The sequence below is a fragment of the Narcine bancroftii genome, chromosome 9 (assembly GCF_036971445.1).
Source record: "Narcine bancroftii isolate sNarBan1 chromosome 9, sNarBan1.hap1, whole genome shotgun sequence".
In the NCBI taxonomy this organism is placed as follows: Eukaryota; Metazoa; Chordata; class Chondrichthyes; order Torpediniformes; family Narcinidae; genus Narcine; species Narcine bancroftii.
The window spans coordinates 61,732,918-61,760,665 of record NC_091477.1 but is presented as its reverse complement, the minus strand read 5'-3'; the positions used below and the strand labels follow the sequence as shown (position 1 = coordinate 61,760,665).

General features: G+C 41.8%; 1 protein-coding gene across 3 annotated transcripts in view; it reads right to left on the bottom strand.

Moving 5' to 3' along the window:
* Positions 1-12,773: 12,773 nt before the first annotated feature.
* Positions 12,774-27,748, bottom strand: part of ccdc102a (coiled-coil domain containing 102A) — a 149,935-nt gene continuing 134,960 nt past the window's right edge. Inside the window, exons 8-10 of one of the 3 annotated variants that reach the window (XR_011345024.1) lie at positions 22,059-22,162; positions 19,885-20,001; positions 13,002-13,088 (exon numbers count right to left, since the gene is read on the bottom strand). Coding sequence is in view for 1 of the 3 variants with exons in the window: in XM_069899307.1 (XP_069755408.1) it covers positions 12,971-13,088; positions 22,059-22,162 (222 nt within the window). In the remaining 2 variants the exon portion in view is untranslated. Of the gene's footprint in view, positions 13,089-19,884; positions 20,002-22,058; positions 22,163-27,748 lie in introns of those variants that run through there. The other 2 variants (XM_069899307.1, XR_011345023.1) reach the window with 2 other exon arrangements.

Below are 27,748 nucleotides of genomic sequence, written 5' to 3'. Positions count from 1 at the left end.
ATCAAGTGTTACCCTGGGCAGGTGTCACTATTTCTCCTTTTACAGGAGGGACACTACCTGGTGGTGCCACCCATACCTTTTGTCCGTCATTCTCTAGTTCAGGAGTGGGGGGGTAATGATTTTTTTTCCTCTGGAATAAGCTGTAGTTCAGAAGTGTGAAGAAGTCGGTGGAAAGGTGTACCTCCTTTTAAAGGGCGATGATTTAAATTGTCGACTGCTTGCTGCACCACATGACACCACCCCTTCAGGGTTCACAGTGGTGTTAACAAACAAATTTGTTCCTTCAGTAAGCCATTCGTTCATTCAACTAACCCAGCAACCTGGAGATAATAAGGAATATGGTGAACCCATAAGATACTGTTGTCATTTGCCCAATCACAGATTGTCTTCCTGGAGAAGTGCGAGCCATTATCAGACTGAATCTCCTATGGAACAACATAAGGAGAAATTAAATGATTTAGTCCTTGGATAGTGCTAGCTTGGTCAGCCGTCTTGGTGGGAAAAGCAAAAACCAGGCCCGAAAAGGTGTCAACCATTACTAGGATGTAACGTTTACCCAAACAGTCTGGCATAGGGCCTATGTAATCAATTTGCCAAACCGCAGCTGGGCAAGCACCCCGTTTTATTCGGCCATGCGGACCAGGAGGAACGACACGGGACTTCACAAGCTGACATGATGGACGGTAAAGCATGTGTTCGGGCCCAAATGGCCACTCTGTTCATGTGCCATTCGAGCCAGGGGGACGGTATCAGCATGGCTGATAGTGGCAAGCTGATCTGCTACTGCATTATGTTGTGCCATGTTAGTCGCCACATTGGTATGGGCATCAACGAGATACACAGTTATCTCATGGTGGTGGGAAGCATCCCACAACAGCTGCCACAATTGTTTGCCCAACACTGGGTGGTCATGTATCATCCAGTCATTCTTTTGCCAATCAGGCATCCATACCACATGTCCATTAGCTACAGCCTAGGAATCAGTAAACAGGCCAAGAGGGTGATCATGGGGATCTAGTGGTAAAGTGACTGCCTTCAACTCAGCATACTGACTGGAGCCACCATCCCCCTCCTCTGATAAGTGAGTTCCTGACTTGGGCTGGCAAGCCACTGCCTTCCACTTTTGCTTTCCTTTCACCCACCGGCTGCTACCATCAGTAAACCTCTTGTTCTGCTGGAGTGAGCAAATCATATGGTTTACCGCACTGAGCTGGTGAAGGGGGTAAAGGAGGGGGCAAGGCAGGTTCAACATCCTCATGACGAGACGGAAGATCAGCCACCTGTTCGTGTATGCAGCCCACACCTTCAGGCCCTCTGGTTGCACGACTCTGAATATACCACTTCCATTTAACAATAGAAGACTGCTGAGCCTGCCCGATCTTTAGATTTGCATCATTAGCCAGGACCCAATTCATTATTGGAAGTGCAGGTCGCAGTTGAACATCTGCATCACCTGTCATTCTTTCATTCTCCACCAGGGCCCAGCAGGCTCGTAACTGTTGTTCAAAAGCAGAATAACAAGTGGCAGCCTCAGGCATGGTACGTGACCAGAATCCCAGTGGGACTCGGCGACCCTCTTGTTTCTGCCAGAAGCTCCAGCAGGCCACATCATCAGTAATGGAGACCTGTAGTTCGTAGGGGGTATCCATTGGGGTGAGGGTAATGGGGTGAGGCCCTGCCCATTGCAGGGAGCAATGGGAAGGGCCTGAAGAATAGCCTGTTTGACAGACTGGAATGCCCTTTCCTGATCGTCACACCATACAAAGTTTGTTTTCTTTTGGGTAACCTTATATAGAGGACGTTAAAGCAAAGCCAAGTGTGGAATATGGCGTCACCAGTATCCCAATAACCCCAGGAAATGCTGGGTCTCTTTTTGGTTAGTAGGAGTGGCCAAGTCTGCAATTTTATTGCAAACTTTATCGGGAACCACTTGTTCTCCAGCATGCCACTGAATTCCAAGGAAAATAACTGTCTGGGACAGGCCCTGTACCTTGGCAGGGTTAATGGCCCACCCTCTTTGCATCAGGGTATCTTGGACACTCTTCAAACCTTCCTGTACCATCTCTTCTGTGGCCCCTTGGATCACCACATCATCAATATAATGGTGAATTGAGAGGGAAGGCGATACTGTCACCGTCTCCAGATCACGGGCAATTAGGCTGTGGCAAATAGTGGGAGAGTATACATAACCCTGAGGGAGGTGGGTGAAGGTATACTGGCGCCCCTTCCTGTGAGTCCTCAGCTATAAGAATACTGAAGAAGGCATTAGCGAGATCAATGACAGCATACCATGTTCCTGAGTTCCCAATAGCAATGTTTTCAATAAGGGTAACAATGTCCGGAACTGCTGAACCAAGTGGTGGGACATGTTTGTTCAAAAAGCAATAATCAACTGTCATTCTCCAGGAGCCGTCAATATAATAGTCCAAATTCCAAATGCAAATCCCCCTTGGCTAGTATTAAGGGCCGTACTGGCCAACATATTAATACCCAGGATACACTCATCAGTGGCAGCCACCAGGGCATGTAACCAGATAGGGAAAGGGCTATCACCCACTGTGGCACGTACTTTTATTTCCTTTGCCAGGATGACCGCTCCTCCCAACCTCTCTATTCAAAAGGTCTGTCCAGTCCAGAGGTCGAGGTTACCTGGAATCACCGAGTGCTCTGCACCGGTATCGACCAAGGCCAAATATTGGTAGTCATTACCCTCACCCTAATGGATTGTTAATGGTATGTTGGGCATTGGGTCCCCGTGTATCTGCCATATCTCAATGGTGTAGACACGGGAGCCCTGCCCACACCTTCATGCTTTAGTAGGGTTCGGGGGCTTTCAGGCCCACATGGCACTATTATCCATAAGGGCCTTGTTAACCATTTGTTGTACCTCATCACGGGTAACTGAAGCAGGAGAAGCCAGCTCGATATAAGCAGCAGGGGGAGCAGAGGGCACAGCTGAGCCAGGACGACTCAGCAGCTGGGGATGATGTTCCCCTGCTTTTCTCTTATAAAGGGCATAAAGGACTGCAGTAGGTTTCCCATCAATATCACTTTTAGGTACGCCTAACTTTAACAAGGTTAGAAAAAGGTCCTTTCTTGTCGGTCCGTTATTAGCAGCAGCCCCTCTCTTTTCATCCTGCTTGTCTGATGTAACCTGGGCTGTACGTGAGTGGATTTTACCTCCCAACTCTTAATTCTCGAAGCCCAGATAAAGCGTGCACCAGTTCAGGCACAGAATGCCCAATTAGCAGACTAGTTACAGACAGAACCAGTCCCTGTGTAGTGGGTTTGGCGGAACAAACCAATCTGGTATGCATTCTGGCCATGAATATTTCTTCATCAGGGCTCCCCCCATGTACCCATAGCCTCAAACGCCCTGCATACAAGGCAGAGGCCAGGGCCTGTTGATGAATTACTGCTATACCCTCCTCTTGGGTTCTCCAATTATTCTGCAAATGTAAATCCCAATCTACTGTGATGGGTATACTCGTAGCAGGGCATCCCCTAGAGTAGTAAGTAAGTAATCCACCTCTCTCTCTCTACCCCGCAGCTCAGAAGTGACCCGGATATCAGTAGTCAATGTTCCTAATCCCAACAATTCCTCAGGGGTTAAAAATACATTACCCCCTCCTTGTTCCCAAACGCGCAAGAGTCAGGCTGCCAGAGTTTCTCCTGCCTTTTGCTTAAATCGATCTCCAATGGCAGCCAGCTCTTTTACAGAGAAGTCACGTATCATTGACTGCTTCTGACCCCTGTTCCCACTTTGGCCCGCAGGGACCTCCTCCCAGTCTAGGGGAGGAGGTCTAGGCCATCCCGTAGAGGGAGTAGGCCATAGAGCATAAGCAGGGGTTTGAGTATTTTCCCCTGGATCCACTTGGGAGACCGGGGTATCTATCCCTTCCATTTCTACCCTTACATCATCTCCCTTCCATCTGTTTGGGAAGTCTGCTGCCTTATGGGGCGGGCGTGAACAGCAGGTGGAGAGGGTAATATGTTAGACACATGCTGAAGAGTATCTGCATTATTACCATTGTCATTTCAGATATTCCCATCCCAATCCTCAATTACATCAGGATCATCACCATTCCTTATCATGACACGAATACGATATGGATCGGGTTCTACTCCATGCCTTTCCTTATCTGCATAGAGCTGCTGCCAGAGTTTAATATTACAGCAGATCATTTGGACATGCTTATCTTCCCATTCTTTGGCTCTGTCCTGAATGGTGCAAACAATCTTGCTCATCATGGAACAGCATTGTCACATGGCTTCTAGCTTCTCCTCTCATTGCTTTCTCTTGTGCTGAGATTCTACTTCTCTTTGAACTGATTCTGCTTCACGCTGAACGGAGTGGCAACCAAAAACCATCCGTCAGCGTCCCCTTTTTATCAGGAAATTTTCTTTCTCAAAGGAGAGTGGCAACCCGCTCTCCCAGAGGTGCACTTGATGGGTCTAACTTCTCTTTGGAAGTCCATCCAGGAATCAAGAACTGCTCAGGGCTCACCTCTTTCTTTTGGCGAAACATCTTGAGACCAACCCTGCTCGCAGCACCAATTGTCTTAGGGAAACTTGTACCTCTCACTTTGTTCGTTTTAGATTGGTCACAGTGTTTGAGCTACCGAAAGAAAATAGACACACACGCCAAGAGCTGTTCAGATTATACAAATGTTTTATTACAAATTGAAAAGCTGATTTCACACTACAATATGCAAACCCTTCCCAATTATACTTATCAACGCTTGGACTGGTCCCAACTGCCGAAGCGAGGCAACGACTACACACTTGTAGTAGGTAGTCAAGTCACTGGTAGCACCTTCTCCACCTCCCCGACCGGGACGTTGGCTGGACTCCAGAAGTTCTTCTTCTTCTTGCTGAGAGATGTTGCCACCTCTCAGAGAGTCTCAAACTTCAGCAGCGGGACCATGGCTTATATTACCCAAAAACCGCTTACCCAAGCACCTATTTCCAGCACAGCAAGAAAGATAAGCAAGCAAGTTAGCATGCTAGGCTACTAACGAATAACCTAATTTTCAGTTTATCACTTTGAATACAATGGTTTATTTTGCATCAAGGCTAGGCCTCTGACATTCTGTGACCAAAACAAGCAGGAAGATTAAATGTTCTTGATACACAGATGTCCTTTCTTCAGATAACTGCATCTCTGGCCCCTCGGTGGAATTTAGCTTATGTCTGCTGATTCTAAAAACAATTTGATTCTCAGCCTTGCAGAACCCAAAGCTGCAATTTAAAAAAAAACAGGTTCTCAGCCCTGCAGAACCAAGAGCTGCAAATTAAGAAAAAAACAGGTTAGATTCTTCCATTACAGCATCACATTAAATTTTGCGTTTAATGCAATTTGCATCGCATCAAATTTGCACCACATCAAATTTGTGTGGCTTCAATTTTGCATTGCATCAAATTTGTGTTGCATTATTTTTGGTAATGAAATATTGTGTCAAGTACAATTTGTGTTGCATCCAATTTTTTATGCTATTAAATTTGCATCGCATCAAATATTGAACTTCATGAAATTTGCATTGCATCAAATTTGTGCAGCAGCAAATTTGTTTTACATCCAATTTTGTATGGCATAACATTTGCATCACAACAAATTTTTGTCTCATTTATTTTTAATAATGAAATATTGAATTGCATCAAGTTGGCATTGCATCAAATTTCACATTGTATCAATTGTGTATCAATAGATTGTCACATCAATGTTACATCACATCAAATATGTGTTGCATTAAATTTGCATGCATAAATTTTGCATCACACCAGCTTTTGTCGCATTGATTTGAAATGAAATATTGCATATTAAATTTGCTTTGCATCAAATCAAATTTGTGTTGCATTAATTTTTAAAAATGAAATCCTGCATCACATTAAATTTTCATCGCATCCGTATTGCATCTCATCAATTTTGTATCTCATTGTTATTGCGTGGTGTCATTTTTCGCATCAATTTAATGTTGCATCAAATTTTGCATCACATTAAATTTTATGCTTCATGCAATTTGCATTGCATCAAATTTGTCCAACATCATTTTTGCATTGACTCAAATTTGTGTCGCATCAAATTTGTGTCGCTTTTTAAAAAATGAAATATTGCATCACATAAAATTTGCATTGCATCAATTTATGCATCACATTAAAGGTTGCATTTCTTGAAATTTGCATCACATCATATTTGTGCTGCAGCAAATTTGCGTTGCATCAATTTTTAAAAATGAAATATTGCATTGCATCAATTTTGGATTGCTTTAGTTTTGTTTCACATCATATTTGTATCACATCAAATTTGCATCGCATCAATTTCACTTTACATCAAATTTTGAGTTGCATCAATATTGTGTCACATCAATTTTATGTCATTTTACATTTGTATCACTTTAAATTATGAGATGCATTAAATTTTGCAAAGCATCAAATGTATGTCCGATTAAATTTGCATGCATCAAGTTTGCATCACATTAAATTTTGTGATTCATGCAATTTGCATTGCATCAAATTTGTGTCGAATTATCTTTTTGAAATGAAATATTGTGTCATGTACAAGTTGTGTTGCATCCAATTTTGTATGTTATTCAATTTGCATCATATCACATTTTTGTCACATTAATTTTTAAAAATGAAATATTGAATTGCATCAAATTTGCATTGTATCAAATTTTGCATTGCGTCAATTTTGTGTTGCATCAATTGTTTGCCACGTCAATGTTACATCACATCAAATGTATGTCGAATTAAATTTGCATGCATCAATTTTGCATCACATTACATTTTGTGATTCATGCAATTTGCATCGCATCAAATTTGTGTCAAATTATTTTTATGAAATGAAATATTGCGACACGTACAATTTGTGTTGCATCCAATTTTGTTTGGCATTAAATTTGCATCACATCAGATCATTTTTGTCACATTAATTTCAAAAAATGAAATACTGAATTGCATCAAATTTGCATTTCATCAAATTTAGCATTACATCAATTTTGGGTTGCATCAATTCTTTGTCACATCAATGTTACATCACATCAAATGTATGTTGCATTAAATTTGCAAGCATCAATTTTGCATCATATTTTTTTTCACATCAATTTGAAAAGAAATTTACTTCGTATCAAATTTGTTTTTTTCAAAATTTGCATCGCATGAAATTTGTGTCGCATCAAATTTGTGTGCCATTATTTATTTGAAATGAAATATTGTGTCACGTAAAATTTGCATCACATCAAATTTGTGCTACAGCCAATTTGCGTTGCATCCAATTTTATCTGGCATAACATTTGTATTCAATCAAATTTGAGTTACATCAATATTAAAAATGAAATATTGCATCGCATCAAATTTGCATTGCATCAAATTTTGCATCACATTAAATTTGTATTCCAGCAATTTTGTATTGCATCAGTTTTGTGTTGCATCATATATATGTCACATCAAATTATGATCGCATCAATTTAACTTTGCATCAAATTTTGTGTTGCATCAATATCGCGTCACATCAATTTTGCATTGTTTAATTTTGTTACATTAAATTATGCATCGCATTAAATTTTGCATTACATTAAATTTCGTGTTTCATGCAATTTGCATTGCATCAAATTTGCGCGGCATCAAATTTGCATTGCATCAGTTTTATATTGCATCAAATTAGTGTCGCATTAATTTTTAAAAATGAAATCTTGCATCACATTAAATTTGCATTGCATCCATATTGTGTCTCATCCATTTTGTGTCTCATTATTTTTGTGTCTTTTCATTTTTCACATCAATTTAACGTCACATCAAATTTTGCTTCACATTAAATTTTGTGTTTCATGCAATTTGCATTGCAATAAATTTGCGCTGCATCAATTAAATATTGAAATATTGTGTCACGTATAATTTGTGTTGCATCCAATTTTTATGGCATGAAATTTGCATCGCATCAAATTTGTGATGCAGCAAATTTGTGTTGCATCCAATTTTGTATGGCATAACATATGCATTGCATCAAATTTGTGTTGCATCAATTAAAAAAAATGAAATATTGCATTGCATCAATTTTGCATTGCTTTGGTTTTGTGCCGCATCATATTTGTGTCACATCAAATTTGCATCGCATCAATTTCACTTTGCATCAAATTTTGAGTTGCATCAATATTGTGTCCAATCAATTTTGTGTCATTTAAAATTTGCGTCATATTAAATTATGTGTCGCATTAAATTTTGTGTTTCATGCAATTGCATCACATCAAATTTGCGCATCAAATTTGTATTGCATCAATTTTGTATTACATCAAATTTGTGTTGCATTGATTTTTAAAAATCAAATCTTAACATAACAATTACAGCACGGAAACAGGCCATTAGGCCCTTCTAGTCCGCACCGAACCAAACACCCCTTTCTAGTCCCACCTCTCTGCACAATGCCCATAACCCTCCATCTTCTTCTCACCCATATACCTGTCCAACCTTTTCTTAAATAATACAATTGACTCCGCCGCCACTATTTCTCCCGGAAGATCATTCCACACGGCTACCACTCTCTGAGTAAAGAAGTTCCCCCTCATGTTACCTCTAAACCTCTGCCCTTTAATTCTTAACTCATGTCCTCTTGTTTTAATCTTTCCTCCTCTTAACGGAAATAGTCTATCCACATCCACTCTGTCTATCCCTTTCATAATCTTAAATACTTCTATCAAATCCCCTCTCAACCTTCTACGCTCCAAAGAATAAAGACCTAATCTGTCCAATCTCTCCCTATACTCTAGATGCTTAAACCCAGGTAACATTCTGGTAAACCTTCTCTGCACTCTCTCCACTCAGTTTATATCCTTCCTATAATTAGGCGACCAGAACTGCACACAGAACTCCAAATTAGGCCGCACCAACGTCTTATACAATCTCAACATCACCTCCCAACTCCTATATTCCATGCAATGATTGATAAAGGCCAGCATACTAAAAGCCTTCTTCACCAAGGAGTGGGGAAAAAAAAGAAGAGAGAGAGCTTTGTTAAATGTGTTAAAAAAATGTTTTCTTGAGAGGGCTGGGTAGAGGGGGAATAACCGTCACTGTAAAATCAGTTGATGCTGCGAACAAGATCGCAATCCAAATGAAAAGGGGAGTTGTGGTTGCCCGGCAAAGGATATGGGGCAACTCAGAGAGGGGGGGGGGGGGTAACTTTTAGGGTTAAGGTATTTGTGGAAGTGGGAACTGCGGGGGTACTTTATATCTTAAATGTGTTGTCATACATTAGGGTACTAAGAGAAAACTAAGAAATGAAAATGGGGAAAAGGGGGATGAAGGTGGCAAAGAGGTGGAAAAGAGGTGTATGCAAGATATAAGATGGCCATGTTGAACTATATGACTGTATATTAATGAAATACATAACCACATTAAAAGGAAGAGGCTACTAAATTTATTGAAGAAGGAAAAAATAGATATAGCATTTGTGCAGGAGATGCATCTAACTGAAGCAGAACATAACAAACTAAAGAGAGACTGAGTAGGACATGTAATGGCAGCATCCTATAACTCAAAAGCTAGAGGTGCAGTTAACAAAAAAGAACCAATCAAAATAAAGGAGGAAATAATTGATCTGGCAGGGAGGTATGCAATGATAAAGTGTCAGATATACTCAGAATTTTGGAATTTGCTCAATATATGTACGCGAAGCAAGGAGGATCAAAAGTTTATGCAGGATTTTTTTTTTGAAAATTGCAGACACACAAGGAAATATATTGATAGGAGGGGATTTTAACCTTAATCCAATGTTGGATAAAACTGGACAAAAGACAAGTAAAAAGAATAAAGTAGCCAAATTTATGGTTAAATCAATACAGGAAATGAAAATGAATAAATGTATTCCATTGGAAAAAATAACATATAATTTAAAAAATAAAGTCACAATGTTTGAACAAATTTGGGAACCATACATGGAACATGTCAGAGAGAGCTTGCCTATGACCTCCATCCCCTAGAATGAGAATGAAAATGATAAGAAGACAAAATGACTAGATTCAGTGTGTTATAAATAGGTGATGCATTTTTCTTGTTTATTTTCCTTTGTGGGAAAATATTGTTATGGTTTTATTGTATTGTATATGTTGAATATTAATAGATTTTGGAAGGGGGTGGGGAGAGGGGAGGGAGGGAAAGGGGAAAAAAAGGGGAGAAAAGACCACTGTGTAAATTTAATGAGAAATGTTTGTACATATTTTGGTTGATATGGTTCATAGTGTGAAAAATAAAAAAAAAATAATTAAATGATTCTTGTAAGGATTTTTATTTTACTTTATATTGATTGCTGCTTGATAGCGATGAGGTTAAAACTGATAATTTTTGTCTCAGATTAGTCTGTCTACCTTGAATAGCCAAGATCAGAAATATTTAGATGCTCCATTTAAGAAAAATTAGTGAAGCCCTTGTTTCTTTGCAAAGTGGTATTTCACCAGGGAAGGATGGTTTTCTAGTAAATTGTATAAAAATGAATATTTTTCAAAGGGTTTAATAACTTTTTCAAACAATTCCTCGTTGGATTACTCAAAATTTTTTTAAAGGTTTGCATTCAAGTGTTAGGAAGTTCTACGGAAAGGACAGATGGTGAGAGTGTGCACAGAAGTAAGCATAAACAAAGTTCACCAGTCTATGGTGCTTAACAGGCAAATGGTTACCACTCAGGAGGGTTCTTGCTGATTTCAGAGAGAGATTCCTTTTCCAGGACATCCACTCATTCCTTCTCAATCAGTCTTGCTGACAAAACTTGCCCCAGATGATCCTCTTTCTTTCAGGTCACCTTTCAGACTGCCAGCCTTCTCTTTTGACCAGGCAGCCTCCCAAAGTTTGCCAGCTTTGTCCTTCTGGAACTGAATTCTGTTTTACTCCCTCCCTCTCTGAGATCAAAACTGTTCTGGCTTGCCTGAAAAGATCACATGCTCTCCCAGGCAAGCTGCTGTTGATACTATGTTGCTCCTCTGCAAAAAGCATTTTGCAAAAATTCTGTTTTAAAATGTGTGTGTGCAAGCTGCTCTAGCATAGCAATTCCTCCCAATACACCTCTAGATACTCTGTCACAACAGACAATTCATTAATTAGTCATTAGTTGGGTGCGAAACTAATGTGACTGGATGATCAAATTCTCAGCACCTTGGTTCTGTTAGATTGTTGAATTACTTGCAGGGCTCCTGCACATCCTGCTTGTTGGAGTCTGCACTGGCCACTCAGCAGCCTCCTTCTGACATAGCTCACTCACCTGTTCTTCACGTGCCACCTTCTCAGTCAGAAATACGCTAGTCTTCATCGCCGAGACTAACAGTTCTCTTACACTGTTGGAGCTTTCTTAGATCTATGTCTCTTCTGTGATTGGGTAAATGGCATGGATAACAGCGAAGTAGTTCATGCTATGCTGTCATAGCGCCAGTGACTAGGGTTCGATTCCTGTGCTGTCTGTAAGGAGTTTGTACATTCGCCCCATGTCTGCGGGCCTTCGGTTTTCCCTGGGGCCTTCGGTTTCCTGCCTCCCACCCTTCAAAATAGCCAGGTTAACTGGGTGTGATTGGGCAGCATGGGTTTGTGGGCTTGAAGGGTCTAAACTTTTAAAAATAAACAGCCTCTTGGAAATATCCCCTTTAACGCATGCAGAGTTTATAAATCTTGTTAGTCAAGAATATAAACATAATTCAGTTTTTACCGATTGTTCTTGCCAAGAGTTCACAAGAGAGAAATCAGTTTACAGCAACCATCATATGATCCTCTCCAATTTCCACCACTTACAGCAGGATCCCACAACCAAACACACCTTCACCTCTCCTCCTCTCTTCTGTTTCTGCCATGACTGTTCCCTTCGTAACTTCCTTGTCGACTCCTTCTTCACTAATCACCCCCTTGATGCCAAGCCCCTGTAACCACAAGAAAGGCTACATTTGTGCCTACACCTCCTCTCTCACCTCCATTCGGGGCTCCAAACAGACCTTACTCACCTGTGAACTGCATTTGGTGCATCCACTGCTCTTCTCTACATTGGAGAGACAGGACGCTGACTGGGATATCGCATCAGTGAGCACCCAGTGACCATTTTAATTCCACACAGTATTCCCACACCAACATGTCCATGGCGTCATGCACTGCCAAACTGTGGCCAGCTGCAAATTGGAGGAACATTTGGACATTCTCCAACCAGACGGCATTAACATCCATCTCTGTTAATCCTTCTCCCAAGTCTCTCGCTTTCCCCATTCCTCCAGCTCCACACCACTTCCCTTCCTTCTCTTATCAGAGCCCTCTCCTCCAACCCCTTCTCAGATCCTTTCTCATTCACACTTCCAGCTGCATGCAGCTCTGAGCTGTTAGTTGTGACCCTTTCTCTTTCACCATTTTCCTCCCCTCTCTCCCCAAGTGCCTGTCTTAGTTCTGCCACTCCACAGGAAGGCCCTTTGGTCACCCTTTACTTCCTGTGGATGGTGCACGACCTGCTGAGTTTCTCCAGCATGGTGTATGGTATTGGATTTTCCTCATCTATGCTGCCTTCTGCTAATCCTCCTCCCATTGAAGTCAGCCACTCTTTATTTCCTTCATCTGAGTTATTCCTAAATTTGACTGCTGCTCTGAATGCTCCCAGGTACCACATGCAGTTGCCTGGTCCAGATTCCTGATGAGGAATGTCAGAACTGCAAGAGGGTCAATAGCCTCTTCACTCCCAGTGATGCCACAAAATATGGAGCAGCTGATCCAAATATACCTTATGGAGGTGAAGTAAAAATAAATCACACAGTCTACCCCAATGTCTAAATACTCAGGTTTATGAAAGAAAATTCATGTAAATATAGTTAACAGTGGGTAGTTATATGTATAAATATATTTAAAAGGTTACAATGTTCATAAATGAAGCTAATCCTCAATCTTTGAAGAGAATATCTGCGAAGTGCTGATGTTGGCAATGCTCGTGCTCACTTCTATACACCAACCTTCCCACTACAGTTCAGGGAATCTGTAACAGCAATAACTCAGCATCGTCAAGATCACTGCCAGTCTCACTGGGATCATTCAGGTCAAAACAAGAGCTTCTGGTCGCAAACAATGTCTGTTGCCTCCTCAACCTGCATGGGTGAGAAAATAAAACAGTTGAACAGATTTCTAAATCTCAAACACTCATCCAGTGACAGAGAAAACACAAAGTAGGTTTCTACACCTCACACGCTCATCCAGATACAGAGAAAACACAGAACTGGTTTCACACCTCACACACTCATCCAGACACAGAGAAAACACAGAACAGTTTTCATACCTCACATATTCATCCAGTGACAAAGAAAACACAGAGCAGATTTCACTCTTCACACACGCATCCAGACACAGAGAAAACAGGGAACAGGTTTTCACACCTCACGCACACATCCAGACACAGAGAAAACATGGTACAGGTTTCATACCTCACACACTCATCCAGTGTCAGAGAAAACTTGGAACAGGTTTCACACCTTACACACTCATCCAGTCACAGAGAAAACAGGGAACAGGTTTCACCCCTCACGCACACATCCAGTGACAGAGAAAACTTGGAACAGGTTTCACACCTTACACACTCATCCAGTGAAATAGAAAACACGGAACAGTTTTCACACCTCACACACTCATCCAGTGACAGAGAAAACACTGAGACGGTTTCTACACCTCACACTCTCATCCAGTCACAGAGAAAACACAGAGCAGTTTTCATACCTCACACACTCATCCAGATATAGAGAAGACACTGTGAGGGTTTCTACACCTCACACTCTCATCGTGTGACAGAGAAAACACGGAGAAGGTTTCATACTTCATACACTCAAACAGACACAGAGAAAACAAGAAACTGGTTTCTGCACCTCAGACACTCATGAAGAAAGAGAGAAAACACGGAACATGTTTCACACCTCACACATTCATCCAATGACAGAGAAAACACAGAGCAGTTTTCACACTTCAGTGACAGAGAAAACATGGAATTGGTTTCTGCACCTCAAACACTCATGAAGAAACAGAGTAAACATGGAACAGGTTTCACACCACACAAACTCATTCAGACACAAGGAAAACTTGGAGCAGGTTTCACACTTCACACACTCATCCAGACACAGTGAAAACACAGAACAGGTTTCAAACCTCATACTCTCATCATGTGACAAGAGAAAACACGGAACAGGTTTCAACCCTCACTCATTCAACAAGACACAGAGAAAACACGGAGGAGGTTTCACACTTTACAAACTCATCCGGTGACAGAGGAAACAGAGAAATGATTTCACACTTCGCACACTTATCCAGTGACAGAGAAAATAGAGCTGTTTACACGCCTCACACACTCATCCAGTGACAGAGAAAACACAGAGCATGTTTCACACCTCACACACTCATCCAGTGACAAGAGAAAACACAGAAATGATTTCAAATTTCACACACTTATCCAGCGACAGAGAAAATAGAGCTGTTTACACACCTCACACACTCATCCAGAAACAGAGAAAACAAGGAGCATATTTCACACCTCACACACTCATCCAGTGACAGAGAAAACATGGAAATGGTTTCTGCACCTCACACACTCATCCAGACACAGAGAAAACACAGAACAGGTTTCACACCACACACACTCATCCAGCACAAAGAAAACTTGGAGCAGGTTTCACACTTCACACACTCATTCAGTGACAGAGAAAACATGGAGGAGGTTTCAAACTTCACACACTCATCCACTGACAGAGAAAACACGGAACATGTTTCACGCCTTACACATTCATCCAGTGAAATAGAAAACACGGAAATGGTTTCATGCCTCACACTCATCCAGTGACAGTGAAAGTAGGGAACAGGATTCACAATTCAAACACTCATCCAGAAACAGAGAAAACACGGAACTGGTTTCTCACTTTACACACTCATCCAGTGACAGAAAAAAAACACGGAACTGGTTTCTGCACCTCACTCACTCATCCAGTGACAGAGAAAATACGGAATAGGTTTCACACTTCAGACACTCATCCAGTGACAGAGAAAACTTGGACCAGGTTTCACATTCACACAATCATCCAGACACAGAGAAAACACAGCTCACACACCCATCCAGACACAGAGAAAATACGGAACAGGTTTCACACCTCAGACATTCATCAAGACACAGAAAACATGGAGCAGGTTTCTACACCTCACCCACTCATCCCGACACAGAGGAAACACAGAATAGGTTTATACACCTCACACATTCATCCAGACACAGAGGAAACACAGAACAGGTGTCTGCACCTCACACACTCATCCAGTGACAGTTAAAAGCTGGAACAGGTTTCATGCCTTACACACTCATCCAGTGAAATAGAAAACACGGAACTAGTTTCACGCCTCACACACTCATCCAGTGACAGAGAAAGTAGGGAACAGGATTCACACTTCAAACAGAGTCGGGCTGTGAGTCGGAGGAGGAGGAGCTTGGGGAAAGTGATGAGAAGGTAAGCTATAAAAGTCGGGGATTTCCCGGGGCTTGGGTCTACTTGATTCGGCTGAGAGTCGGAGATGGAGGAGCTTGGTGATAGTGACGAGATGGTGAGGTGAGTGGCCCGTCGAGCGAGCGACGCGGCGAAGGAATGGGACTTCCAGGATTTGGCTCAACAGGTTTAGGCGAAAGCAGGCAAGGAGAAAGGTAAGCAGCATTATTTTAACTCAGTCATGCCTATGAGCTTAGTGCTTTGTACTGGGTGTCAGATGTGGGAACCATGGTTGAGTTCTACCCTCCAAGATAGCCACATCTGCATCAAGTGCACCGAGATGCAGTTCCTTAAGGACCAAGTTGGGGATCTTGAGATGCAGCTTGAGGACCTGCAGCTGGTAAGGGAGAGTGAGGAGTTAATAGATTCAACTTTCAGGGAGATAGTTACCCCGAGACCCGATGTGTCAGGTAAGTGGGTAACTGTCAGGGGAGGGAAGAAAAATGCCCGGAAAATGGAGAGCACACCTGTGAATACTCCTCTCAGCAACAGGTATATTGTGTTGGATGCTTTTGAGGGAGATGACCTGACAGAAGCTGGCCGCAGTGATCAGGTCGATGGCACTGAGCCTGGTATAGTGGTACAAAAGGTAAGAAGGAATGCAGTGGTCATTGGGGACTCCATTGTCAGAGGTACAGACAAGAGATTCTGTAAGCAAGATAGGTATACCCGCATGGTGTGCTGCCTCCCTGGTGCGAGGGTACGGGATATCTCAAATCGGGTCCAGAGTATTCTGAAAGGAGAGGGCAAGCAGCCTGATGTCTTGGTACATGTGGGTACCAATCACATAGATAAAAAGAGGGAGGAGGTACTAAAAAAGGATTACAGTGAGCTAGGTCAGAAGCTAAGAAACAGGTCCTCCAGGGTGGTAATCTCTGGATTGCTCCCTATGCCAAGTGCAACTGAGGACAAAAATGAAATGAAATGAATGTGTACAAAGGGGCTGGTGTAAAAGACAGGGTTTTGGCTTCTTGGACCATTGGGATCTCTTTTGGGGAAGGCATGACCTTTACAAGAAGGATGGGTTACACCTAATCCCAAAAGGGGTCAATATATTGGCAGCTAGGTTTGGTGCAGCTGTCGGATGCGGTTTAAACTAATTTGGGAGGGGGATGGGAACCTGTATGATAGGGCAAAGGACAGGAAAGATAAAATAGGAAAAGTTGGGTTAGGCAGCGAATGTAAAAATTCAGAAAGAGCAAGAAGGGTGAAAAAAGCAAATCTGAAGGCTTTATATTTTAATGCAAGCAGCATTCGGAACAAGGTAGATGAATTGGCTGTGGAAATTGAGTCAAAGAAATGCTATTTGATTGGGATTACATAAACATGGCTGCAAGATGGGCAAACCTGGGAACTTAACTCCCGGGGTATACAATATTTAGGAGGGATCGGCAAGAAAGAAAAGGGGTGGGGTAGCTTTGATGGTGAGAGAAGGGACCGACACAATTGACAGGAAGGATATTAACTCGGAAGATACGGAATCTATATGGGTAGAACTGAGGAATAGCAAGGGACGGAAAACGTTAGTGGGGGTGGTATATAGCCCTCCAAATAGTAATGTAGAGGTGAGGGAAGGCATAAAAAGAGAAATTAGAGAAGCATGCAATAAGGGAACAGCTCATGGGAGACTTTAATTTACATATAGATTGGATTATCCAAATTAGTAAAAATACTGAGGAGGAGGAATTCCTTGAATGTTTACGGGACGGTTATCTAGACCAATATGTCAAGGAACTAACTCAGAGGAAGGCCATTTTAGACTGGGTATTATGTAATGAAAAGGGGCTAATCAGCAATCTTGTTGTACGAGGCCCTTTGGGTAGGAGCGATCACAATATGATCGAATTCTCACTCAACATGGAAAGTGAAGAAATTAAAAACGAGACTAAGGTCCTAAATTTAAATAAAGGGAATTATGATGGTATGAGATGGGAGTTGAGTAAGATTGATTGAGTGGTGTTTATGTGGGGGGGGGGGTTGACAGTGGATAGACAATGGAAAGCATTCAAAGATCTAATGGAAGAATTGCAGAAATCGTTTATACCGGTCTGGCATAAAAATAAAGCAAAAAAGGTGACTCAACCGTGGATAACAAGGGAAATTAGAGACAGCATTAGGTCCAAAGAGAGAGCATATCAATTGGCCAAAAAAAGTACCAAACTGAAGACTGGGAACAGTTCAAGATGCAGCAAAGGAGGACAAAGTGATTAATCAAGAGGGCAAAAATAAATTATGAAAGTAAACTTACGGCAAACATAAAAACCAATTGCAAAAGCTTTTATAGATATGTCAAGAGGAAAAGATTGGTAAAATCCAGAGTAGGTACCTTGCAGTGAGAATCAGGGGAATATATAATGAGGAATAAGGAAATGGCAGACCAATTAAATTCTTACTTTAGTTCTGTTTTCACAAGAGAGGATACAAATAACCTCCCAAGGATGTTGGGAAACATAGAGACTAATGCAAGGGAGGAGCTGAAAGAAATTAGTATCTCTAAGGACATGGTCTTGGGGAAATTGAAGGGATTGAAGGCCGATAAATCGCAAGGGCCTGATAATCTACATTTTAGGGTACTTAAAGAAGTGGACATTCAGATAGCAGATGCTTTAAGAATTATTTTCCTGAACTCGATAGACTCAGGATCAGAACCCATGGATTGGAGAGTAGCTAATGTTACCCTAATATTTAAAAAGGGGGGTAGAGAAAAAGCAGGGAATTATAGGCCGGTGAGCCTTACATCAGTAGTGGGCAAAATGATGGAATCCATTATTAAGGATGTAATAGCGGAGCATATGACTAGCAGAGAAGGGATCGGACAGAGTCAACATGGATTTACAAAAGGTAAATGGTGCTTGAAAAATCTATTGGAATTCTTTGAGATGGTGACAGGTTAAATAGATGGGGGAGAGCCAGTGGATATGGTGTACCTGGATTTCCAAAAGGCCTTCAATAAGGTTCCACATAAACGACTGACATGTAAAATCAAGGCTCATGGGATTGGGGGCAAGATATTGATGTGGATTGAGAACTGGCTGGCAGATAGAAAACAGAGAGTTGGGATAAACGGGTCATTTTCTGAGTGGCAGGCGGTGACCAGTGGGGTGCCACAGGGATCTGTACTGGGACCCCAGCTGTTCACAATTTACATTAATGACCTAGATGAGGGGATTAGATGTAATATCTCCAAATTTGCAGATGACACTAAGCTAGGAGGGGTTGTGTGCACTGAAGAGGGGGGTCAGGAAGCTCCAGTGTGATTTGGATAAATTGGGGGACTGGGCAGATACATGGCAAATGCACTACAATGTGAATAAATGTGAGGTTATCCACTTTGGTAATACAAACCGGAGGGCAGATTACTATTTGAATGGCAATAGATTGGGAGATGGGGAAGTGCAGAGAGACCTAGGGGTTCTTGTGCACCAGTCACTGAAGGCGAGCATGCAGGTACAGCAGGCACTTAAAAAGGCCTTCATATCAAGAGGGTTTGAGTATAGGTATAGGGATACCTTACTGCAGCTGAACAGAGCCTTAGTGAGACCACACCTGGAGTATTGTGTGCAGTTTTGGTTGCCTTATCTGAGGATGTTCTTGCAATGGAGGGAGTGCAAAGGCGATTCACCAGGCTGATACCTGGAATGGCAGGAATAACTTATGAGGAAAGATTGCGCAATTTGGGATTGTACTCACTGTAGTTTAGAAGATTGAGAGGGGTTCTCATAGAGACATATAAAATTCTGGCAGGACTGGACAGAATGGATGCAGAAGGGATGTTTCCAATGTGGGGGAGTCCAGAACCCGGGGCCAAGGTTCGAGGATAATAGGCAAACCATTTAGAACCAAGATGGTGGTGAATCTGTGGAATTCATTGCCACAGAGAGCAGTAGAGGCAGGTTCATTGAATATATTTAAGAGGGAATTAGATATATTTCTTCAGTATAAGGGAATTAGGGTTAGGGTTAGGGTTACGGCGAGAAGGCGGGGATGGGGTACTTTAAGATCAGCCATGATCTCATTGAATGGCAGAGCTGGCTCGAAGAGCCGAATGACCTACTCCTGCTCTTATCTTCTATGTTTCTATGTTTACACCTTACACCTTCATCCAGTGGCAGGGAAAACTTGGAACAGATTTCACTCCTCACACATTCATTCATTGACAGAGAAAAGATGGAACAAGGTTCTGCACCAGTGACTGAGAAAACACAGTCCAAACACCGTGAAAACACAGAATAGGTTTCACACATCACACACTCATCCAGACACAGAGAAATCACGGAACAGGTTTCACACGTTACACACATACATGGACACGTTACACACATACACGTTACATACATGGAGAAAACACGGAACATGTTTCTCACTTCACACTCACCAGTACACTCTTTCTTTTTGGATGATGCCTTGCACTGATTATTTCATGTTTTTTAGCCTAATAATGGTGTTTTTGATTTTCATTGTCCTCATGTAGAAAAATCGCAACTACAGACTCCTAAGGTGATCAAAAGCTGAGAATCAAGTCCAGCTCTCTTATCCCTACACTAATGAAGCAATTAAACATATTTGAGTACTCACAACACCTGTGAAGCCAAGTGTCCCTAACCTTGTGATGTCCTGAAGTGAGGGGACTGTGTATAAAAAGTGCTGTAATTTCTAAATGGTCAAACCAAAATGTTTACAAATAACCTTGAATAAGGTCTGCAATGTGCACTTTAATTATATGTGATTTGCTTGATTACAAATTTAAAATTGTGGAGCTCAGGTGAAAATAAAAGAAACAAGGTTTCTTTGTCCCAAACATTATGGAGGGCACTGTATATCAATGGGTGTCCAGATTCGGGGTCCCACAGCACCTATCCTCTGGCACAATTTACCTCTGGGCAGAGCTGGCTAATTCCATGGGGACACAGCTCCACCACACCACAGTGTACCACCCTCAGGCCAATGGGTTGGTGGAGCAGTTTCACAGGCGCCTGAAGGCAGCCACAAGGGTCTCAACTGGGTGGTCGAACTGCCTTTGGTCCTGCTGAGGATTCGCACTTCGCCGAAGGAAGATTTCAATGCCTTGGTGGTGGAAATGATCCACGGCACACCCCTAACCATTCCAGGGGAGTTCCTGTCCCCCGACAAACATCCGGAAGGCCCCATGGCTACCTTTGAGAACCTGCGATAAAAACTGGGGTCCCTGGCCCTGCAACAACCCCCACCACACATCAAGCCCAAACATAACATCCCCATGAACTTAAAGACTTGTCAGTATGTGTTCATGTGAAAGGGCACACATCACCACCACCCCCACCACCCCCCACCAACCCTACAGGGTCATCAGGGAGAATGGTTTGACTTTCATCGTTGATATTGGCGGTAAGAAGGATACTTTTACCGTCGACCGCCTGAAACTGGCATATCTGGACTGATGCAGGGGCAGATCACCCAAGTCTATGGACAACAAGTCGATTGCTGGTTCTGGGGATGTCTTGTAGCAGCCTGTGCACGGAGTCGTGGACTGGCCCACAAAATGGCTGACAAACGCAGCGACTGTGCAGGCCTGGGGGTGACACTAGTCATCATCCCAGGTGACCTCCTGCATGACGGGAAGATTGAGAACTGTGGCAGGAATGCCGACCAATACCAGACTGGTGCTCCGATGAAGCAGGGCCCTGACTTCAGCGCCTAGGGCCCATATAAACGCAATGGCCAGTGCAATAAAGCAGTTTTGACTTCAAAGCTTTGGTGTGTGTGTCATTCTTCTTAATGCCCCCATAGTGTGAATGGTACAATATAGTTATTCAGTAGTAATTAAGTATCGTTTGATATCTTTCCCTGTTTGTCTCCTCTGTGTTCAATAAAGTTACCTTTGATTGTACCCACCAAACCTAATACTTCCCAAATTCAACAGAGGTGTTGCACTTTGGGAGGTGAAATGCAATGGGAAGGATACAGTGAATAACAGCCTCTTGAAAGCATTAATGTGCAGAGGAATCAGGAGGTTCAGGTCCATAGCTTATTGAAAGTGACCATGCAAGTAGATAGGGTGGTACAGAAAGCATATGGTATGTTTGGCTTCATTGAATATAAAAGTAGAGATCATTTTGCAGCTATATAAAACTTTAGTGAAGGCCACACTTGGAATATTGTGCACATTATTGGTCACACCATTACAGAAAGGATGTTGTGGCTTTGGAAAGGGTACAGAAGATGTTTACTTGAATGCTGCCTGGTTCAGAGGGTGTGAACTAAAAGGAGTTTGGACAGTCAGAATTATTTTCCACAGCGTAAAAACATCACACACAGGAGGACGTATTTAAGGTCCAGGGTAGGGGTAATTTTAAAGGAGATGTACAAAGCGAATATTTTACACGAGCAGTGGGTGACTCATGGTAGAAGCAGAAACAATAATGTTTAAGAGGCTTCTAGATAGTTAGGGAAAGGAGGAATATCTATCAAGGGCAAGTAGCTGAGTTTTAGTTTGATTTGTACATTGTATTCAGCACAGACACGTTCTTGTGCTATACTGTTCTATGAGAGGAGTGTGTCTACACCACGTACCTGGTCTGCAAGTGTTCCAGCTGTACCTGAAGGTTCTCTGATTCCTCTGTCTGTTCATCCAAGGACCGCTGCAACCTCCTCGTCTGGTTGTGAGCTTCATCCAGCTGGAATGAGGTAAGATCCTGATATTTAGCTGTCCTTGCTCAACCAATGAATGCAGGACACTCTGGGCGTTACCTTGGCAGGTCAGAGCTCACTGTCTGACTGCATTTTGCAGTTAAATAATCAAAAACAATTTAAGCAAAATATTATGCATACTGGAGAAAGACCCAAGTGCTGGAATCATTAAGCTGCAACAGGCACTCAGTGGGAAAAGCAACATCCATGGGGAGAGAGTGCTTGAATGCCTTGGGTCAGGACTCTTCTTTTTTTTTTAAAGACTTTATTTAAAATTTTTATAACATGAATACAATAAAGAATTACATTTAAAGAAAAATAGAGAAAAAAAAATTAAAAAGGTATGATTACAATATTACATCAGAAAACTACACAAAATAACCCCCCCGTTAATTGTAACACAATACTAATAGTCTAACTTAAAATTAGTCCAACCCTCCCCACCCAAAATAAAGAGTGAAGAGTTAATAAAATTGACAATATTATATATGAAAAAAAATACCCACTTACAAAAAAAAAATAAAACTTAACCTAAAAAAATTCTAACAACAACAAAAAAAATTGTCAATACTAAAATATCACACTTAAACATATATTTAAATCAAACTTAAATGCATATAATTAGCAAACGGAGTCCACTTTAACTTATAAAAAGACATCTTATCCTGAATTGAAAAAGATATTCTTTCCATAGTCAAACAAAATTTCATTTCCAAATACCACTTATCTAAAGTTAGTATATTTCTATCTTTCCAAGTAAGTGCTATACATTTCTTAGCCACAATTAAAGCTAAATAAATAAATGAAATCTGATAATCCTCTAAACCTAAACCTAAATCGATTAATGATTGCATGTTCCCTAATAAAAATATATCGGGATCTAATACAAGATGGATATTATATAAACTGTTAAAAACAGATTGAATACCTTTCCAAAACTGTTGCAATCGATCACAAAGCCAAACAGTATGCAAAAAAGTATTGGCCGTCAATCACATCGAAAACAAGAATCCAACTTACTAAAACCAAATTTTTTTTAATTTCTCCGACGTTAAATATAGTTGATGAATAAAATTATAATTAATCATCGCTAGTCTAGCATTAATTAATTTCCGAATACTATTCTGACAAATTTCCATCCAAGCTTCTTCCCATTTCAACTTATCTTTATCCCAGTCTTTTTTACTATCAATTTCTTGTAAAATACAATACAAATCAGATATATATCTCTTTTTTGGTATTGAAAGTACATATTCTTCAAAACTAGATTCAGGCAATAAAATCATATGTCGACCACACAACTGTTTTACAAAAGATCTTAATTGATAATATACAAATATAGAATTTGCACTAATACCATATTTCCTTTGTAATTTGTCAAAGGAACAAAAACAACCCTCAGAAAAACAATCAGATAAATTTTTTATTCCCTTCTTTTCCCATTGTTTCAAAGTGGCATTGGAGACCGGGGTCAGGACTCTTCATTGATAATAAAGGGGTGACATTACATACGTGAAGGGTAGAAGCTGGACGGGACCGAGGTGATAGGGTAGAGGTGGAGAGAGACACAGGGGGAGAGGGAGGAAGAAAAGTAAGGACAGCAAAACACAAATGCGCTGGAGAAACTCAGCAGCTCAAGCAGCATCCAAAGGAAGGAAAGAATAACCAACATTTTGGGCCTGAGCCCTTCATCCAGGCAGGTGCAAAAAGGAAACAGATGCCTGAATAGAAAGATGGGGGGAATACAGGAAAAGAGGGAGGATTGCAGCATACAGGTAGAAAAAGGTGGGAGGGTAGAAGAGAAAAAAAAGTTGCTAGGAAGTGATAGGAGAGGGAATGGAAGGAGGTCAGGAGCAGGAAGAAAGGAGCCAGAGGCATAGGTAAAGAGAGGAGCTCAGGGACAGGTGTAAATGTTTTGAGTGCCCAGACATTAGGTGTTGTTCATCCAATTTCGGGGTTGGCAATGCACTAGGCTATGGACAAACACCAGTATAGGGATGCTGGTTACCCTTTCCTTCGTGTGGATGTGACGTGACCTGCTGACTTTCTCCAGCATGTTTGTGCATTGCATTTGAGCATCTGCAGACTATCTTGTTTAACAATAAATGGCAGGTTCTTTCCAACCACTGGCTTAGAAAGGGATCCTGGGGTTCAAGTCCATAGCTGCCAAAAAGTGGCAATGGAAGGAGACAGGATGGTCCAGGTGTGTGGGCTGCTGTGGTCTGGCCAAATGGAGTATCGTGTGCAGTTCTAGTGTTTGCATTATGGAAGTGTGTGGAGGCCCTGGAGAGAGAGAATGCAGAGGCTCCACGATGTGGTCTGGATTAGGGGGTATAAACAAGAGGGAAAGGTCAGACAAACCCAGGTTGCTTTTCTTTGGAATGTCAGAACCTGAGAGTAGATGAGATGGAGGTTTAGAAAATCATGAGAGGCATTGATTAGGGAGAGTCTTTTTCCTAGGGATTTAATTAATCTTCGTCCGTGAAGCCAAGCCAAAGAATATCATATGTTAGTGGTTATTGGGGAAAGGTTTTCAGGAGATTTAAGAGGCAATATTTTTTTTAACGCTGGAGCGGACATACTGGTGGAAAGAGACAAAACAGTCATACTTCAAGGCATGCATGAACAGAGAGGGGAGAGGGAAAAAGCCCATGTGAAGACAGATGGGGTTAACAACATACACCGTAGCACAGCACAAGGACAGTACAAGCCCCTCGGCCTTTGATGCTGTGACCTACATATTCCTACCAAAGAAAACTAAACACTTCCAGCCTCATAACCCTCTACTTTTCATTCATCCATGTTCCATGTAACCATATAACCACTTAAAGCACAGAACAGGCCAGTTCAGCCCTACTAGTCCATGCCGTAGCAAATCCCCATCCTCCTAGTCCCACTGACCAGCACCCGGTCCATACCCCTCTAGTCCCCTCCTATCCATGTAACGATCCAGTCTTTCCTTAAATGTAACCAATGATCCCGCCTCGACCACGTCTGCCGGAAGCTCATTCCACATCCCCACCACCCTCTGCGTAAAGAAATTTCCCCTCATGTTCCCCTTATAACTTTCCCCCTTCAATCTTAAACCATGTCCTCTAGTTTGAATCTCCCCCTTTCTTAATTGAAAAAGCCTATCCACATTTACTCTGTCTGTCCCTTTTAAAATCCTGTCCAAGAGTCTCTTAAATGCCTTATTATTTCAGTCTCCACCACCACCCCCAGCAAAGCACTCTAGGCACCCACAACTCCTGGTAAATCTTCTATGCACCATCTCCATAGCTTCCACATCCGTCCTATAATAAGGTGATCAGAACTGAACGCAATACTCCAAGTGTGGTTCTCACCAGAGATTTGTAGAGTTGCAACATGACCTCTCTACTCTTGAACTCAATCCCCTGACTAATGAACCCCATTGGCCTTCTTAACTATCTTATTAACCTGCCCAGCAACCTTGAGAGGTGTATGGATTTGGACCCAAAGCTCCCTCTGTTCCTCCACACTGTTAAGTATCCAACCTTTAAATTAAGCCAAGATTTGACTGACCAAAATTCATGACCACTTTTATCCGGATTGAACTCCATCTGCCACCTTTCCATCCAACTCTGCAACCTGTCTATTTCCTTTTGTAACTAACATAACATAACATAACAATTTACAGCACGGAAACAGGCCATTAGGCCCTTCCAGTCCGCACCGAACCAAACACCCCTCTCTAGTCCCACCTCCCTGCACAATGCCCATAACCCTCCATCTTCTTCTCATCCATATACCTGTCCAACCTTTTCTTAAATAATACAATTGACTCCGCCGCCACTATTTCTCCCGGAAGCTCATTCCACACGTCTACCACTCTCTGAGTGAAGAAGTTCCCCCTCATGTTACCTCTAAACCTCTGCCCTTTAATTCTTAACTCATGTCCTCTTGTTTTAATCTTTCCTCCTCTTAACGGAAATAGTCTATCCACATCCACTCTGTCTATCCCTTTCATAATCTTAAATACTTCTATCAAATCCCCTCTCAACCTTCTACGCTCCAAAGAATAAAGACCTAATCTGTCCAATCTCTCCCTATACTCTAGATGCTTAAACCCAGGTAACATTCTGGTAAACCTTCTCTGCACTCTCTCCACTCTGTTTATATCCTTCCTATAATTAGGCGACCAGAACTGCACACAGAACTCCAAATTAGGCCGCACCAACGTCTTATACAGTCTCAACATCACCTCCCAACTCCTATATTCCATGCAATGATTGAAAAAGGCCAGCATACTAAAAGCCTTCTTCACCACCCTATTCACGAGTTTCTACCTTCAGGGAACGATGTACCGTTACTCCTAAATCTTTCTGCTCTTCTGTATTCATCAATGCTCTCCCATTTACCACGTATGTCCTGTTCTGATTCTTCTTACCAAAATGAAGCACCTCACACTTATCAGCATTAAATTCCATCTGCCATTTTTCAGCCCACTTTTCTAAGCAGCCCAAATCCCTCTGCAATCCTTGAAAACCTTCTTCATTATCCACTATTCCACCTATCTTAGTGTCGTCTGCATATTTACTAATCCAATTTACCACCCCATCATCTAGATCATTAATGTATATAACGAACAACAATGGGCCCAATACAGATCCTTGAGGCACACCACTGGTCACCGGCCTCCAACCTGACAGACAATTATCCACTACCACTCTCTGGCCTCTCCCTTTCAGCCAATGTTCAATCCATTTGACTATCTCAAAATTTATACCTAAAGACTGCACCTTCTTAGCTAACCTTCCATGTGGTACCTTATCAAAGGCCTTACTGAAATCCATATAGACAACATCCACTGCGCTACCCTCATCTACATTCCTAGTCACCTCTTCAAAAAATTCAATCAGATTGGTCAAACATGACCTTCCTCCCACAAATCCATGTTGAGTGCTCCTGATCAGACCCTGTCTATCCAGATGTTTATAAGTACTATCTCTAAGAATTTTCTCCATTAATTTACCTACCACAGACGTCAAACTTACAGGCCGATAGTTGCCAGGCTTCCTCCTTGAACCCTTTTTAAATAACGGAACCACATGCGCAATGCGCCAATGCTCCGGCACTATCCCCATATCTAATGACATTTGGAAAATTACCACCAGAGCCTCTGCTATTTCCTCCTTCACCTCTCTCAATGTCCTGGGGAAGATCCCATCTGGTCCCGGAGACTTATCCACCTTTATATTCTTCAAAAGCCCTAAAACTACATCTTTTGTAATCTCTATATTCCCCATATTTACCCAATTTGCTTTTTTTATCTCACATCTCCCAATATCCTTCTCCTTAGTGAATACCGAAGAAAAGAAACTGTTCAATATCTCCCCCATTTCTCTAGGCTCCACACACAGTTTTCCGCTCTGATTCTCTAAGGGACCAATTTTGTCTCTAGCTTTCCTTTTACCATTAACATATTTATAGAATTCTTTTGGATTAGTTTTCACCCTGCTTGCCATAGTTTCCTCGTACCTTCTTTTAGCTTTCCTAATTCCTCTCTTAAGATTCCTCTTACATTCAATGTATCTTTCAAACATCCCCTTAAC